A 16,527-nucleotide genomic window follows, 5' to 3' on the forward strand; every position below is an offset into this window, starting at 1 on the left:
AACTTACTGAGATCCTTTCAACACTTGTTTAGTTACATAAATGTGAAACAGCACGGGCTGGTGCTACTACAACCAATAATACTGTCAAACCTAGGTATAGTTTTCCAGCACATTTTTATATATCCTTCAACACGCATCTTGAATAATGATAACAGAGCCATTAGGATGAATAGACTCGTATGCAGCATTATCAGCTCTCAATGAATCCTCCCCTGCTGGATTACTGAAACCCCTCCTCATTTTTTAGAGATAAAGACAGTTTTAGTGCAACAGAGCTAGCTGATACTATTAATAAATATCTGTTTTCATACATATATTGTTTTTTTTACTGTGTGCAACAATTCCTGCAAAAAAAAGACTGTTAGTATTGTTCACAATAGACAATTTATGGTAAGGTTTGCATGCATAATAAGTGTAATATAACTATTTGGACACTGTATGAAAATTACACAACTCACATAAGTGGTAATCATATATGGGCACAAATATCCTATAGTGTAGTATATATGACTTAATCAAGATAGAGACCTGTGAAAGGTCTTTTTCAGGCTTACACTGGAATATTGGACTGTCAACCACTCTCAAGCACAGAGCATATTGCTTCTGTGTGCCCAAGAGTGGCACACCGCACCACAGATCATCGTGCTTACGGGTTACATTTTGATGGTGCAGTTCTTCGTCTAGAGGTGGGAAAGCAATCACATGGTCAGAACCCCACCACAAACTCAACACAAATTATTGCAAAAAGTGGTTCCCAACCACTCTCAGTTGGAAGCATGCAGTACAATGCTATGGTTTACTGCTAGTCTAAACCAGGGTAAATGTCTATTCATCCAGTACATTCTAGGGCAGATAGATAATTTGTGCTTAATGTGCAGCCGGACAAGGATATACAAAAACCTGGCATATCTCGTAGGGGAGGGTTCAAAGAGGAAAGAATTATTTATGATATTTTACCTATGCATCTGGTTATCCAAGTAGAGTCAGGTAGTGAGCGATTCTTTTGGCTGCTTTCATTGAAACTCGGAATGTTTTTTCTATACACTTGCAACAGATTACCACTATGCTGGGCCAGTGACTGTGAGGTTAGGGGTAAAAATGCAGAGACCTGGAAATGTACCTCTTACAGTTTTTTACACTGTACTGGTCTTTTGTATCAGTAATAGATATTATTTTAGAGTGGACACTGTGTCAAATCCACACAGGTATGCATAACCAATTGTCAAGTGTAGCTAATGTATTGCATATAAAAGATGATTAGAATGAAATGTACACCATTTACACGTTATGTCTTTTGTCTGTGAACAGTAAGAAAAGAGATCTTAGAATACACGCTCTTCTCAGACAATGAGGGGACTGTTTCCAGCTTAGTTTATAAATAGCAACAGCTGAGAAAATGAGGCCACAGCTTATGCTGCCAGGATGAGAGCAAGCCATGGCAGAAAGTAGTATGCAGCGCTGCTCAGTGGTAGGAGGGAGTAGGCTTGCCCCCCTCACCCAAGGTCCCCTTTTGATCCTGTAAATCCTTCTGTGCATGTGACCCACAGATATATCTGAGTGGCCATCTCCTCTGTTCTTTCTGATTATGCTCAGAACACAGACATGTTCACTGATTTTACACTGCTTAAGATCTGCTGAGTTGTTTTACCTGATGTATGAGAATTTTCTTGTCTGCAGAGGCTTGACACGGTTTGGGTTCATAGCAGTATATTATTGTTAGAAAATTGTTTCATATGGAAATCAAACACAGCAATAGTACCACTTGTGTGATATTAGAATAATGATAAGATGTATTTATTATGCAGATCAAACAATGAGGTTCTACTCTGTGGGCAACAATGTTTAGAGGAAAAGGAAGTTAAAAAAATTAGCTCACAATATTTACAGTAAAACAAATGCTTTTTTCTTATGTTACTGATTAGTAACTGACAGCAATAATAAAATGCCAACATGTGGTATTGTGCTATGTGCTTTAGATAAGGACGTAAATGCATATTGCAGTCAGTTGACATTCTGATATAGAGTTAAAGGTACCTTGCGCTAAATGAAATACATAGAATGCAGTTACTCACTGTTTTTTACTTACTAGTCACCTGGCTGTTATGTTGATGCAAATACTTTGTACTTTTTTTTGTCACTGACCAGGAACAAGTATAGAAATTTGGGGTTCAGTACATTGTGACTGCTTGTTCCTAGTTAGTAATGAGGCCAATATTGGCTGGCCAAATTGCACCTTAGGGAGGTGTAAAACCTTCTTTTTTCTATTCAAGCCCAACTTCATCTTGAATTGACTTGACTTTTTCGTTAAAAAATAAAAAACCAAGCACTTGCTGCTCCTCTTCCAGGTTGAATTAGGTCCATTATCCTTCCTGTGAGACAGGGGTGTCAAGGACTTACAAGAGCACCTACTCATAAGATCACCTATTAAAAGAACAGGTTTGCTTGGACTGGACCTTTGCAATTATGTTACTAAACTATGGTCAGCACATCTGAAAACACATGTTAAGCTAAAATGTAAAAAGAAATTATTTAAATCAAAAAATCATGAGAAAACGTGTCTATAAATTCTCTCCCCAAATTTATATCTTTATTAATTTTGTACCAAAAGCATGTCAAATGGCAGAAAGGCTAAACAAATACCTAATCTCAATTGCATTTTCTGTTGCTGCTAAATTACCACCACTCTTTAAAGAAAGAGCTTTCTTCATTCTTGTGAAAATTCAGACCTATAGGTCTGGATATATGCTGTATGTGTGCTATTGCAGTTGAGTGTATTCCCAACATCCATCAATCAGATTCAAATAGATAAAAATTTGCCTGTACAAATTGATATAAGATGCCTATGATCAATAGTGCGCAAATCACACAACACATGATACGCAGTCCAGGAAATCTGGGCAGTACCAATATTGCATGCAATGCCATGTTAAAGCCAATTTTCAAACAAAGCAGAACTCCTTCACCCATTTAGCAGCTTAAATAAATTGTTTGTTATTATTATTATTATTATTATTATTAATAATAATGATAATAAACAGGATTTATATAGTGCCAACATATTATGCAGCGCTGTACATTAAATACTGGTTGCAAATGACAGAGAGATACACACAGTGACACAGGAGGAGGAGAGGACCTTGCTCAGAAGAGTTTACAATCTAGCAGTCATTTTAAAATTGCTCAAATCTGTCATCCTTGTCCCTTGCTGGGAGTTCCAAGTGTTAATCCATAGCAGAACTCATTCCTTCATTTCCCAACTGCATTTCCCTGGAGACTGAAAGGCCCCAATCACTTGAAAATACAATACAAAGTGTCCACATGTCCCAGGCAGCAACATAGACACATACAGTTTTAGTTATCACACATTTCTGTAGACACCTTGGCATTTGAATTTTTGACCACAAATATACATAGGCCTTTTTGGAAAATATTCACTTTGCTGGTTAACAACATTTTGAATGCTGCTATCTGAACTGCAATGCTTTAAAGACTCAATAGTGAACAAGTTTACTACTGTTTTCATTCCTTCCCTTCTGCTGAGTCATTAATCACTTTGTTTGAGCTCGCAACAAAAATCAATAGAAACCTGTATTAAAAAGTCCCGTGGGAGTATACTAAATCTGTAGAGGAGCAGAAATTCAAATAGCAAAATATGTGTCAGTGAAAAATGATTCCCCTACCATTTGATCAATATGATGATAGCTAGTAACAAAAAAAACTGATATGTTGTAGAGCTTAGTGTACTAAAGCGGATTCCCTGCTTATTATATCATCCACAGGGAGGGTTTGCCATAGCTCATACACAAAGAGTGTAACTGACACATACATTATTATAGGGTCATACAAGGTTCTTTGCTGATGGCAATATATTTTATTACACCACTATAGACACTATAAGAAATTGTTAGCAATTAACGAAGTTGACAATAATGATATATATAAAACTTTATAAACTCTATACAGTTATGATGAAATGTTGTTCTGCTCTGTATCTGCTCTGTGTGTGCAAGGAAGCAAAGGAAGATAATAAATTCATTCACCAACTGTCCAAAAGCATACATACTATAATATATAAACATTTTTTTAAATCCCATAGAAGTGCCCTAATTTGAAAAAAAATTTAACAATGCAGACCAACAGATGGGCAACATTTACTGAAAACAGTATGTGACATGCATTTCTTTAATGCCTAGGCCTCCAGTAGCAAATTCTTATACATCCATTGATCCTTTCTTTTTTTGATTTAGCTGCTTGAAAGGACAAAAGTAGTCCTGTGTAATTAAGCTCTAAATCTCCACATTTGGAGCTTACAGGACTGAGGATGGTCATCCCACTCTATGTGCCTGCCAATCATCAAGGTCCAACACTGTCATATGCAAGGAAGCAAAGTAATAGACACTTATGGCTTTTCTACTTACAAAAGTACTGGGTATTTTTTTTCATAGCATCTGAATAGCACTGTCAGGTGTGATATATATTGTATAAGCCTTATGTAAAGTCCTCTATTCACTCCTTACAGCTACGATCAGCAGCTAAAATACAAAGGAAAGTAGGTATAAAAAAATTGAGCGAAAAACTAACCTGACATTTTGCATTGTGCAATGTATATATTACAAGGCATGAGGAGACAGTAATTTATGTGCCTGCATTTTCCTATCCATTGATGGCTAGGTTTCCTTGACTGCAGGGTATAGACGCAGTAAATGCAATATCCTTAAATGTTTTTTTAAATTGAACCTACAGTGAGTAGATTTCTAGAAAAGGCTAGAAGTGACACAAAGGTTGATGGAATGGTGTACTGGTCTGGTAGGTTAGATATGTTCCCCTTACCTAGGAGAGCTTGACAAATGCCATTTATGCCTGCTATGTGTCATCTTTTGGGTTCTCTAGAGACAGAGCACACAACAGCCTAAAAATTTTCTATTCTCTGTCTTTTCATTTTTTTTTTTACATTTTCTTAGCAGCATCTTTCTAATACATAAGTAAAACAGGCAGGGCTCCTATGATAGTTTAAAATTTTTAATTTACAATTAGCACAGTAGCATTGAGGTATGTTTACTACTGGATTGTTTCAAAATTTCTTAGACTTTTCAAATTGGCCAATGGTGTGCATTGTGATCATTAAAATCGATATAAGAAGAACGATATTGAAAAATATTTGGATAAATTCTCAGCGTAGGGTGATAGAAAATGTGCCTTCGTTTTTCATTACTAGTCTATTGGGCAGTCAACGTGCCTGTTTATCTACTCCATCCAGTGTTGACCCCAAAGGGTTCAATGCATCTTTTATTAGGTAATAAACCTCAGACAGAATATAGGTACATGTAAAATGTCAAGCATGTATAGTAAATGTAATATTATTACCAGTAGCTGTTAGGAAAGAATTGAACATGTAAATATTCACCTTTTACTCTTTACCAGGATGTCTAGAGAAGAAAATAATCTCAACTGTAGCCTTTCTCTTTAATCCTTTCCCTGTTTTGCTAAAGGGAAATATCAAATTCTATTTCTGTGTTTTTCATTAAGTTGTTGAAAAAGCTTTGAACTGTTCTGCCACACAGTGGTAGAAAAATGAGCATTACTGAAAATCTAGAACACACACATGATATAAATACAAATCAATGTAAGAAAACAAAAATGTTATATGAATACTGAATAATAAGAACCATTATGTGCCTAGATGCCTCACAAAACACTTTATATTGTGGCAATGTGTAAGAACTCATGTAACCCCATTCTATATTGCAGTTCTATGTGTTTTAGCACCTTATGTCCATCTAGCCTTGACTGCTATTATGTGGGCATGAGTGGACTTACATTAGGCCTATCCCATTTTAGAGAGAGACAACCTTTGCATTACTATTCTGTAGGGAAGGAATTACCCAGAGGGAATTTATTAATATCATACGTGTGATCAGGCACTTTATAATGCCTGTTAGAGCATAATGTGTTCATCATAAATTGGTCTATATCAATACAGATTTACTTTATTAATTATCATTAATGTTATGTGGGTATCATGGTTTTACATTTTATAAAACACAATATAGAATATGTCCTTTATGTACCAGTATCATGGAATGTACTAGCTGATTAAACAAAGACAGAAACAACATAGCCCCATATGGCAAAGCATAATGCAAAGTGCTTCTGAGCAAGTGAGAAAAAAAATCAGTCTGAGTTGAATTCTATGAAACATTTAAGATGTCAATAAATTATCCTCCGTGTGAGTGTTAGGGGAAAAAAAAGAGATAGAGATACATAGATAGATTTAGCAGATATATACAATTCTTGAATTGAATATACTGAACAAAAATACTGCTCTGTGTCATTTTGCCCTGCACTGTGCTGTAATGTAGTGTTAACTAAGGCTCAAGTAATTGCGGAGGTTACAGGGGTATTTTTTAACAGGGGGGAGTATAAGGAGACAAAACAAAATCAGTAAACTTAGCAAGAGAAGAATAATGGCAAATGAAGTTATTTCACTGGTAGCACAATCATGTATTTTAAAATAAAATGATCATTTATACATTGATTCTAGTGAATCTCACATTACTTGCTTATCAGTTTTGGGTTTGCAAACATTAAACAGAGCAAATTTTATTTTTAACCAAACTACCTCTAAATCATAGAGGCTAACTACATGACGAGTACAAGGGGTAGGATTTGGGAACCATAGTACTCTTGCCATGCACTGCCCTGTAAATATATAAATGGAGAATCCTTGTAGGCTTGGCTATGTTGGAGCAAAAAAATATAAAGTGATTAGACACTAACTGCATACCAAACACTCTAGAACAATGCTGAAAATTAAACAGGCAATTCTGCTTACAGATATTTACACCATTATAAATTGGTTAGGATAACCTGTAGTGCCATAAGGAAAACATTTTCTCTTTAGTATTAAACAAATAGAAACATCAGTATAAAATAGAAAAATATCATAACATAAGAGTATACAGATGGAAAAATGAAAGGCAAAAAGATGTAAAACTGAAATGTAATCTGGCGTTGATGTTAATATCGTGGACTATATTCACATTAAACATAGCAAATATGTGCATGTGTTCACAGTTCTCTCACAAGGTGCAGAAAGGGGAGAGCTGATAATTGATTTGTGGTGCATTTTAACATGATTATTAATTGAAATGCTCGTATCTAGCCCCCAGCATTCACTGATTTATCAGACATGATTAATGCATTCACACTTTTTCTAGCAGAGGAACAAGAGCTGCAGTGCAGTGACGATATATATAAACAGTACGGGTTGGTGTGAAGATGGGAGGAGGCCCATAGATCAGTGTGTTTACTTGGCAATGAGGATGCTTTGCCCAATGCTTATATCTGTTTCTGGCGGCCCGCTCCAGTCTGCCGCGTACCTTAAGTTACAGGAATAGATACAAGGACAATTCTCAGCTTTCACCACAAAGAGGTCACTCCTAATCTAAGAATCTGAGAGTGTATCAGTTAAGTTTCTAGGTAAGTGTTTTCTGCATTATTAGTCTGTAGAAGGTATCCACCCAATGGCATTAGATTTATCTTAAAAACTATGGAAAGAAAAATGAATTTTTACACAACTACAATCAAACAATCAGACAACATGTTTCCATGGGCATTTTTGCTTCCATTCAAACATGCTGGTATTACCTGTGCTTGACAGCATTTACTACATAATTATCTAGCTCAAGGCTTTGACTTAATACCATAATGCACAAAAGCAATAATGTGCAGTACACCACAGCAGCCAATCAGATTAGAATGGCAGAAAGAAAAATGTTGTGCAGTCACCATAACTTCAAATTAGAAGTTGATAGTTGAGCAAATAAAACATGTTTTGGATTGGTTGCTAGTGGTCGTTAAACTCAGCAAATTGCTTTAGGAAATGGTGGTCCATTTCCAGATGGATTGTTGCCCCCCCAACGGGTAAAGCCCTGCTTTAATATTTTTTATTTACCTTGCCTCTGAAACTGAACAATCATTTTCACCTGTTCCATTGGTGTCAGGAGGAGGCTACAGGCAGGATATGCCCTGTGGAACTTAGGTAAAGAATAGAATGAATAGAATAGAACCAATCACCCAGGACACAATCGTATGGTCATTCTGCAAAAAACTGCTTTATCCAGTAAAATAGTGGAACAACCCATGAACTTGTAAGAATATATAAAATTAGGGCCGTGCATATTTGGAAAGATGTGACCTGGTATGGTGTGATGTGCCTTTGGTTGCAGTTAGGTAGTAGACATTTATTTTTTTGTTGAAATGATTTTCATATATTTTATTTTTTGTTGTTTTATTTTTATATATTTATTATTTTTATATATTTTGCTACATTCTGGGCTTTTAACAGTCTTATATTTCCTGCTTGCCACTAATCAATTTGAGGATTTATTTACTGTACTGCTTTAGGCACATTTTACATGTTACCATTTCTTGCTTTGGTATAGCAATTTTGAAAACAAAAACTATTTAATATAACTACATTTTATTTATTACACTTTCATAGAATAGATTAAAGTTCAAGAGCCATGTACAGATATTATGTGCTTGAAAATGTCGCCTCTGGCAACAGAAAGCAAGCCTATGTGATTTAGTGTAATGGTGCCGCTGGACAATGATAAATACCTGCACATACTCTACCATTTTGCAAAAGAAGCAGGTCTGTTAAGTCTGTTTGAACTGCTGCAATAATAGTTCCTTTCTCAGTGACTAATCCAAGTGTTCGTCACGAGAAAAAGCTGTAAAAGAATGGAAATGGCACAAATAACTGAAAAGGAAGAGTCACAGGGGACACTGATGCATTAAAGAATACACATTGATGTTCACATACACAGTACAGTATAATTATACATGTGAATTTTTACCTTATCTTTTATTGTATTAGGGAGTAATAAAAGCTGTTCCTCTCTACAGGATAGGAAAGATGATTGTTGCTCAAAAAGAACAATCTTAATTGGCTTGGTCAAAAATTCAGTGTGTACAGCAGTCCCTCGGCATTCATCAGTCCATCCTGGCAGATCAATGAATAACTGGAGACAACTGCTGTACTTATGCAGTGTGCAGCGCAGTGAAGATGCCTCTTGCTCATCCTCTACTTTCTATAGAATTGAACAATGCTGTGTATACAGCATTCATTCATTCTGGTGTTACTGAAAAACATCTGGAAAGATAATTTCTGGTGACAATAATATAATATGTGTACATAGCCTAAAGGTGGGCACACCTGTAATAATATGATCATTATTCAATCATCATCATTTTGACCATAATGATCAAATTGAATAAAAATCCCAAACCAAAAACATCTATTAAGTTTACTGATTTCTTGACTCATTCAGCCATGGCTTTTATTCAAAAGTAATTTCTGACCGATCAAACAAATATTGATGTGTGTACAGGAGCACAAATCATTTTAGACTAGTTAAGCATTGTTTTAAATAGATTATCAATAGATAGTCTAACCTTATTTCCAATTAGATGATATTTTTGGTATTTTCATATCTATTACAAAGTGAGCAATGCTACGTTTGTTGCATTATTACAATTTTATTTTTAGGCACCTCAGCTCCTATACCTCTAGATTCCTTTTCACATTCCGGCTTTTATGTCCAGTGATTCGGTCAATACAATCTCATTACTTAGGCAGTAATTCATATATCGGTTGGAAGGAGGCGTACAAAACAATATTTTTTTTCTATGTAATCTATTAAGGTTAGATGTGATATTAGATGGATTTTATTGGAATATTCTTTATTTTGGGAAAGAGAAGGGCATAGCAGAGACCAAGCCATAATGCAATGTACAGCTTTAGAAGATGTAAAGTACAACAGATAACAAACGTTGTTAAATCCTCAAACTTAGAAGAGTGAACATATAGAACAACCAATAAAGAGAACATTTCCTATACCAACTGCAGTCCCTTGGACTTTCTAAATATACAACTGAAATTACTTCTTACTATACAAACCAAATCGATAACAGCCTGTTCACCTTTCCTGCTAATATCTATTTTACTATGTTTTGTAAAAGAATGAGGAGATAGAAGGGGGGACAAAAGGAACAAAGAGGCGAGTTTGGGAAAAAAGGAAAGGGAGGGAGAGAGGAGGAGCCAGGAGTGTGATTAGCCATTTTAAAGAAGGATATCATAAATAAATAAATATACATATATGATATCCTTCTTTAAAATGGCTATTCACACTCATTGCCCCTTTTCTCTCCTCTCTCTAACCTAAAAGTTTCAGGGTACACAGAGGACTCTCATAGCCACTAGTAACCAAAATAGCATCCCCCTAGCTTTAAGGAATTTCAAGATATGGGGGGTCACAATAATAAAATCCTATGAAAATACAACATTGGGCTTGTGATTTTAAAAGAAAAAGCACCTAGGAGTCCTAAATTGAAAATGCAAAAGAGGGCCCTCGGGTACACTTACATAGCATAGAGCATTGGGGTAGGGCCCCTAAATGTATACCTACCCGTCACAAACTGTCAAACTACGCTACCCTGTCTGCTTCTCTTCTTTGAACCCCAATTTCCCTAGAACATCTGGGTGTATGAAACTGAAAATATAGGTGCAAGTGGGGGACACCTTTGGCTAACTCCCCCAATAATTTCATTACTATAGCATCATTAAAACATAAAAAACTCTGCCCATCAAAATACGCTGTCCTGTTACACATTACTGCCCCCTTCTAACACTTGAACTCCCTGGAATGGGGGGTATAAGAAACCAAAAATGTGTGGGAACATCTGTGTCTACCATCTCCCACAATTTCATCACTATGGCATCATTGGAACATAAACTCTGCCCACTAAAACAAAATGGGGTTCAGGTAGTGGAAGTGTACAGTCATGTGTAACAGAGAGGTGTGTTTTGATGGACAAAATTGTTTTATGTTGTAATGATGGCCATAATAATGAAGGTTTAGGGGGTGTAAGCCACATATGTCCCCCACTTGCACCTTTATTTTTTTTCCCTGCACCTCTCCGTTCCAGAGAAATTGGGGTTCAATGTAGAAAAGCAAATAGGGTAGCATAGTATGACAATTATAGTTCTGTGAAAGGTAGGTTAAATTTAGGAGCCTCACCCCAATGCTTCTTAGTATGTAAGTGTTGCTGGGGGTCCATACATTGTATTTTCAATTTTGGGCTCTTGGACATACCATCTTTTGAAACGGCAACCCCAATGTTCAATTTTCAGTTTTAAACTTGTGACCCCTTTTTCTTAAAATTCTTTAAAGAAATTAGTTACTAGTAGCTATGAGGGTACCCTAAAAATTTCAAGTCACCAACGATTTAGGAGATCTGAAGGTTTGATCACAGCGAGTTGTTAGGCTGCACTGCCGATGACATCATTACACACTGTGGATAATCTTTAATAATTATATTATATAATTTTTTTAGAATATGGGCAGTAATGAGGGGGGCACTGGCTGTCCTGCTCTCATCTGCTATCACATGCATGATGCTTTTAAAGCATCACCACATTTTAACATTATATAAAAAAGTTATATTCCCTTTATATAATGAAAAAATTAGTTTTTGGTTTTTTTTCCATTTTTTGGGGGGAGGACCTCTCCCCTTCCGTGTTTACTGCCATGGTAGAGGGAGAAATCTGCAGCCTCCTGGGATATTTGTGTCACATATACCAAGAGGCTGTGGGCTGTTCCTTCTGCTCATGCATCTTCAGAGGCTTTCTCATAATGTAAAAAAAGGAAAAAAAGCGCTCAATCTCATGCATGTACAGTGCAAGACGGCGCTGGACATTACGGTTGGCATCAGAAAAAAGAGGGAAGCTGAGCCAACATGGGACACATCTGAAGTTAGGATGAGATCACACTGGTAGTAAGATTGCATTTGCTGAATTTCCTCTTCCTCTCACCAGGAACCACTGCTGCTTAAAATACCGCTAGCTCTGAAAAAGCCCAGCACTTACCGCCTGTTACCAATCCCAAGTGCCCAGCAGTTACCAGTAGTCACTTGGGAACAGTAAATGGCCCAGTTTTTTGCTGCTAATGTGAACTAAGCCTCACTTGTTACACCACATTGATCACACTATTACACTACTCAGGGCATTACACTCTAAAACACTAGGCAGTTGGATGAAAATACACAGTACTGGACAGTTAGGGCATAATACATAGAATGGAAAAATGGGACATACTAACAGGGCAGGCATTAGAAAGTTGGAACGAAGTATCCTATGCTGGCTGCCACTAACTCCAGTTATTTTAGGGAGACATTTATAGAGACTTTTCTGATTATTGGAACAGTTGAAAACCTATACATTAATGTACTTTTTTGTTTGGTCCAAAGTGTATGTCTCAGTGGAATCCAATTGTAAGTTTAGGAAGAGTTTTGAATGTTGCATGGGCAGATGGAGCATTTTGGGAGATTTCCATGACAAATTGGCAGAGCTAGACTATCTTTGAGAACTCATTACACATGCTGTCCTTTAGGTATTTGGCTTTTACTCGAATTTCTTTCCTAGATAAATCAAAAACTGTCAAAGTATATAGCAAATTGTAAAAGGGAGTGGTCCATAAGAGGACTGAGTGTAAAACATAAAACAGAAGACAATAGACGTCTCATTCTTTCTTTTGTTTAAGGGAATGCTAAGTTGAGAAGAGTTATGTTGGGAAATAAAGCTGGCTAAGCTTACTCATGGAAGCACAAGACCGTGCAGCTAGGACATGCACTAGATCCAACAGGATCTTGAGATCAGGGTCCTGAAAGGGCACTAGGAATTCCCTTTGAAAGGATATTGGATGCTTGAGGCTTCCTGGGATACCCTTGAGAGAAAGGGGTAGGGCAAACAAAACCACCCACTCTGTCCCTATATAATATGGAAATGCTGAAACAGAAGAAGAAAAATGGCTGCATCCTCACATATACCCAGTGGTTCCCTGTGACATGAAAATAAATCAAGTTGCTTTCTAGGTCTGGTCAGGTCTGTGGTAAAAAGCTGAACAGCTCTGTGCCACTGGACAAGTCACACTTATAGAATATGGCCACAGCTCCATGTCCTGCGAGTGATGCCATGACAAGGATGAAGAAGGAGATGAACTGTGTCCTAAAGTTCTGGTTATCCATGCCATACTACCCCTGCCTGCATCTGCCACTCTCAATTCTGTAGGGAGCATGTACAATCAAATTTACTGTCCCCCACACTGTCTGAGATAAGGTTTCTTTCCCATGCCTAGGCATATATGTCTGGTGAGTGTTTGGTAGCCTGGATTCCCCAAAAAAGCAGCAGGAGCTTAGCTGAAACTGGAGCCTCCTTATTTAACACAAGAAAGGACAGTTTACCGAAAAGGTTGTGCTTTTATGTTTATAAGCTGTGTACTAATCAGTCACTTGGATATTTTTACAAAGCAGAAGAGCTTTGTAACCATACAAATATTAGCATTATTATAGTGCTTTAAATGTCTTGTACACACTTTTTTATATGACATAGCTGGAATTCTAAAAGAATTGTCCTTTACAGTCCATTAAACTTTTGTTGAGAATAAAAGAATGAATTTTCATCTTTGTGATGAACAGATTTCATGTCACTAATTTAGATACATTTTCTAAAAAAAAGCCAGTACTAAAAAGTGTTTTTGTCTTTCTAGCCTGAGGAAGAAGCCCAAGAAGCTTTGGAAGAGCCCGCCGCTGAACCTTTGCTGGAGCCAGAAGGGGAGAACTATGAGGAAGCCCCTCAGGTGAGACTGTCACTAGACAAATTAATATTCAAATAATTACAGAGGAATCAAAAGATAGACATACAACATAATCAAAAGCACATCATTCTTTTTATTACCCCTTTATAGCTGGTAAATATGCCATGCCTGACTGTACTGGTATGGTATACATTAATATAATTCTTATTCTTGTCTGTACAATTTTATTTATACAGTAGGAGTAAATATATTTTTTGCAGTTATAGAGGTATAGGGTTTATAAATAAAAAATTTATTCATTTGGAGACCATTGTTAGTTATTTTAATCCTACTGCATACTGTGTAGGGACATTTAATAATTCTTTCTCATGCCAAGGCAATGCAAAACAGCAGCAGTGAGAAGCAGAACAAACCTGACTGCTTCTTAATTGGACAAAAATCTGTCATCTGTACAATGATAAATCTGTCACAGACCTGTGCGATTTTTTTTCCAGTTGGATGACCAGGATTACAGACACAGGTCACAATTAAAAAGTAAAAAATGTTACATAGACTTTCCAAAAGGATAGATAGCCTGATTCATGTCTAAAGGTTTCACTAATTTGCTTGATAAATGTCTCCCATCAATGTCTCAAGAGATAGCAGTTTGTTCACCATTTGTCTGATTAAAACTTGAAGAGCTCATTCACACATTGGAAGTGCTGATAAACGCTAGTGCTGTCACTTTTGGGTGCTTTCTAGGAGCTTTATTATTGCTTTTAGCAGAAGTTGACTGGCTTTGACAAGTCTTTAATAGTGATTTCACTATGCACTTTGTTTCAACACCTATGGACGTCAAATCACAAGTCAGTGCCCCCAAAATGCCTGCATGTAGTATACACTAACCTCATTACCAACAATAGAGTTTGCATTGTCCTAGAATTATGTTAGAGTAAATCACCAATAAATCATCAATACTAGTCCTGAAATATTGCATCCAAAAAAGGTTGGGCTGCTAGGAAGAGTGACTGCTGATATCCTACTGACCCCTAGAATCTGGACAGTAAGTGTTTAGGAAGGGAACAGTGAATTTCCTTAGTGGTTAAAGTTTCACTCTTAATTGTACAAACTTAGAGTGGAAATTAGAAAATAAAGTATTTAATTGAATTATTATAAATATGGTAAAACTTACAAACAATACAGTTATTAAAGGGGTCAAAGCTTTTTTTTATACTAGAAAGTGTTAAATTTTATTATTTGATTTTTTTTTACATTATCTATTATTTTTTTTACATTAACCTAATTTACTAATTAGGTTAATGTAAAAAAAATAATAGATAATACATAATACTAATTTACATTAGTTCTCCAATTTTGTATTTGCATTTACATTTTATTATAAAAATTTTGAGTAGCTATGGAGTATTTTCATTTATTAGGGAAGCTTATAGTATCTGAGACCACTAACACAAGGCCTCACAGCTAATCTTAAGAACTCATTTACGTACATGTGGTGATTTTAAACATTTTAAATAGCACCCCAACTTACTCCTGCAACACACTGTGCTGTAGTGCAGGGCAACACTCTATAGTGCATTGTGGCACACTGCCAAAAATAATTAAGGGGCTATTGTGGTGCATTGGACAACCAATTCTAACTAACTTAGTGCAGAGAACATACAATGTTATGAATGTTTACCTACCTATACTGTATGTGCTGTAGCACTGAATATGTGTAAACGGGCCCTAAACCGTACTTAAGTTTTCTTGCCAATTATTTGTTAGCGTACGAGGTTAGCGTATGTGCCAACTTGCTCAGTTGATCCTTGATGGTTAATAGTGAATTTTGTACCTTTGGATGAGACTACATATATTGCCCAATAGTTAACAGGTAAATATTTTCAGATAGTTTTAGATAATTTTTGTTCAGTATCAGATAGTATGTGGAGTAAATTCCTGACAGATTTTTGTTGCTATCAATGTAGATTTTTTTCCCATTTTTTGGACACCAGGGAAAGGAATGTGGTTTTTACAGAGACAGTAAGACATTAGGCACAGTAAAAACATATTTGTATAAATAAGTTTTACAGTAAAAGGGAACATGGCTCCCTTTTTTGAATTTCTTGCTGCCTTCCGTAACCACTGACTTTTGCCCCTGGCCTTCTTACTACATGTATGACAGTTCAGTTACATAGTTCCTGCATGAAGGGTGGATGCAGAGAGTTTATTGATCCATTTATTGCACAGACTAGTCCTAGGTGTTTAGTGCTCTGTTAATGATAGACCTGCCTCTTCTTGATTATAAAATCAAAGAGATGTTTAGGTAAAATCAAAACACAAAATCAAATCCTAGGCTGGGGGCACTCTTGAAAAGTTTTAAGACTGGCAAACGTCAGAACTCGCCACAACAAACAACAGTATGCCAGGAAAACAAGAGAATCCAGAGGGAACATGATCCCGCAAGAATTCTTTTGCATTAAAGGTATAGTTTAGAAGAACTGCTGCTTGCTCTGTTTTGACCAGCAGATGGTGCAGACGCAGGATTAGCATTAGTGTGCCCAGCCGGAGGAGAGATGTTGGCAACAAAGTAAGCCTCAGGGATGGAGGACCCGCAGGTGCCCAAAGCAGGAGAGAACGTGTTATTGGTTTCCTCAAGCTGTTAAATTAAACATAATATTTTTCTCTCTAACAAGCAGTCGACTAATCACCCATAGAAATATATGAACTCAGCAGATAATCACCTTTACAAGTACTACCGTGTTTCCCCGATTTTAGGACATCCCCATTAAGTAAGCCACCCCCGATTTTTAAAAAAATAATTAAAATAAGACACTTACCCGTTTATAAGACAGCTCCGGGTATCTGATCCTGCGTGTGTGTCCTTTATGCT

General features: G+C 36.5%; 1 protein-coding gene across 1 annotated transcript in view; it reads left to right on the forward strand.

Annotated features, from left to right (window-relative positions):
* SNCB (synuclein beta) overlaps window positions 1-16,527 on the forward strand; it is a 47,824-nt gene that overhangs the window by 17,731 nt on the left and 13,566 nt on the right. The window contains exon 6 of the mRNA XM_072401040.1: window positions 13,611-13,700. Coding sequence (XP_072257141.1) covers window positions 13,611-13,700 — 90 coding nt within the window. The remainder of the gene's footprint in view (window positions 1-13,610; window positions 13,701-16,527) is intronic.

The sequence above is a fragment of the Pyxicephalus adspersus genome, chromosome 2, assembly GCF_032062135.1.
Source record: "Pyxicephalus adspersus chromosome 2, UCB_Pads_2.0, whole genome shotgun sequence".
Taxonomy (NCBI): Eukaryota; Metazoa; Chordata; class Amphibia; order Anura; family Pyxicephalidae; genus Pyxicephalus; species Pyxicephalus adspersus.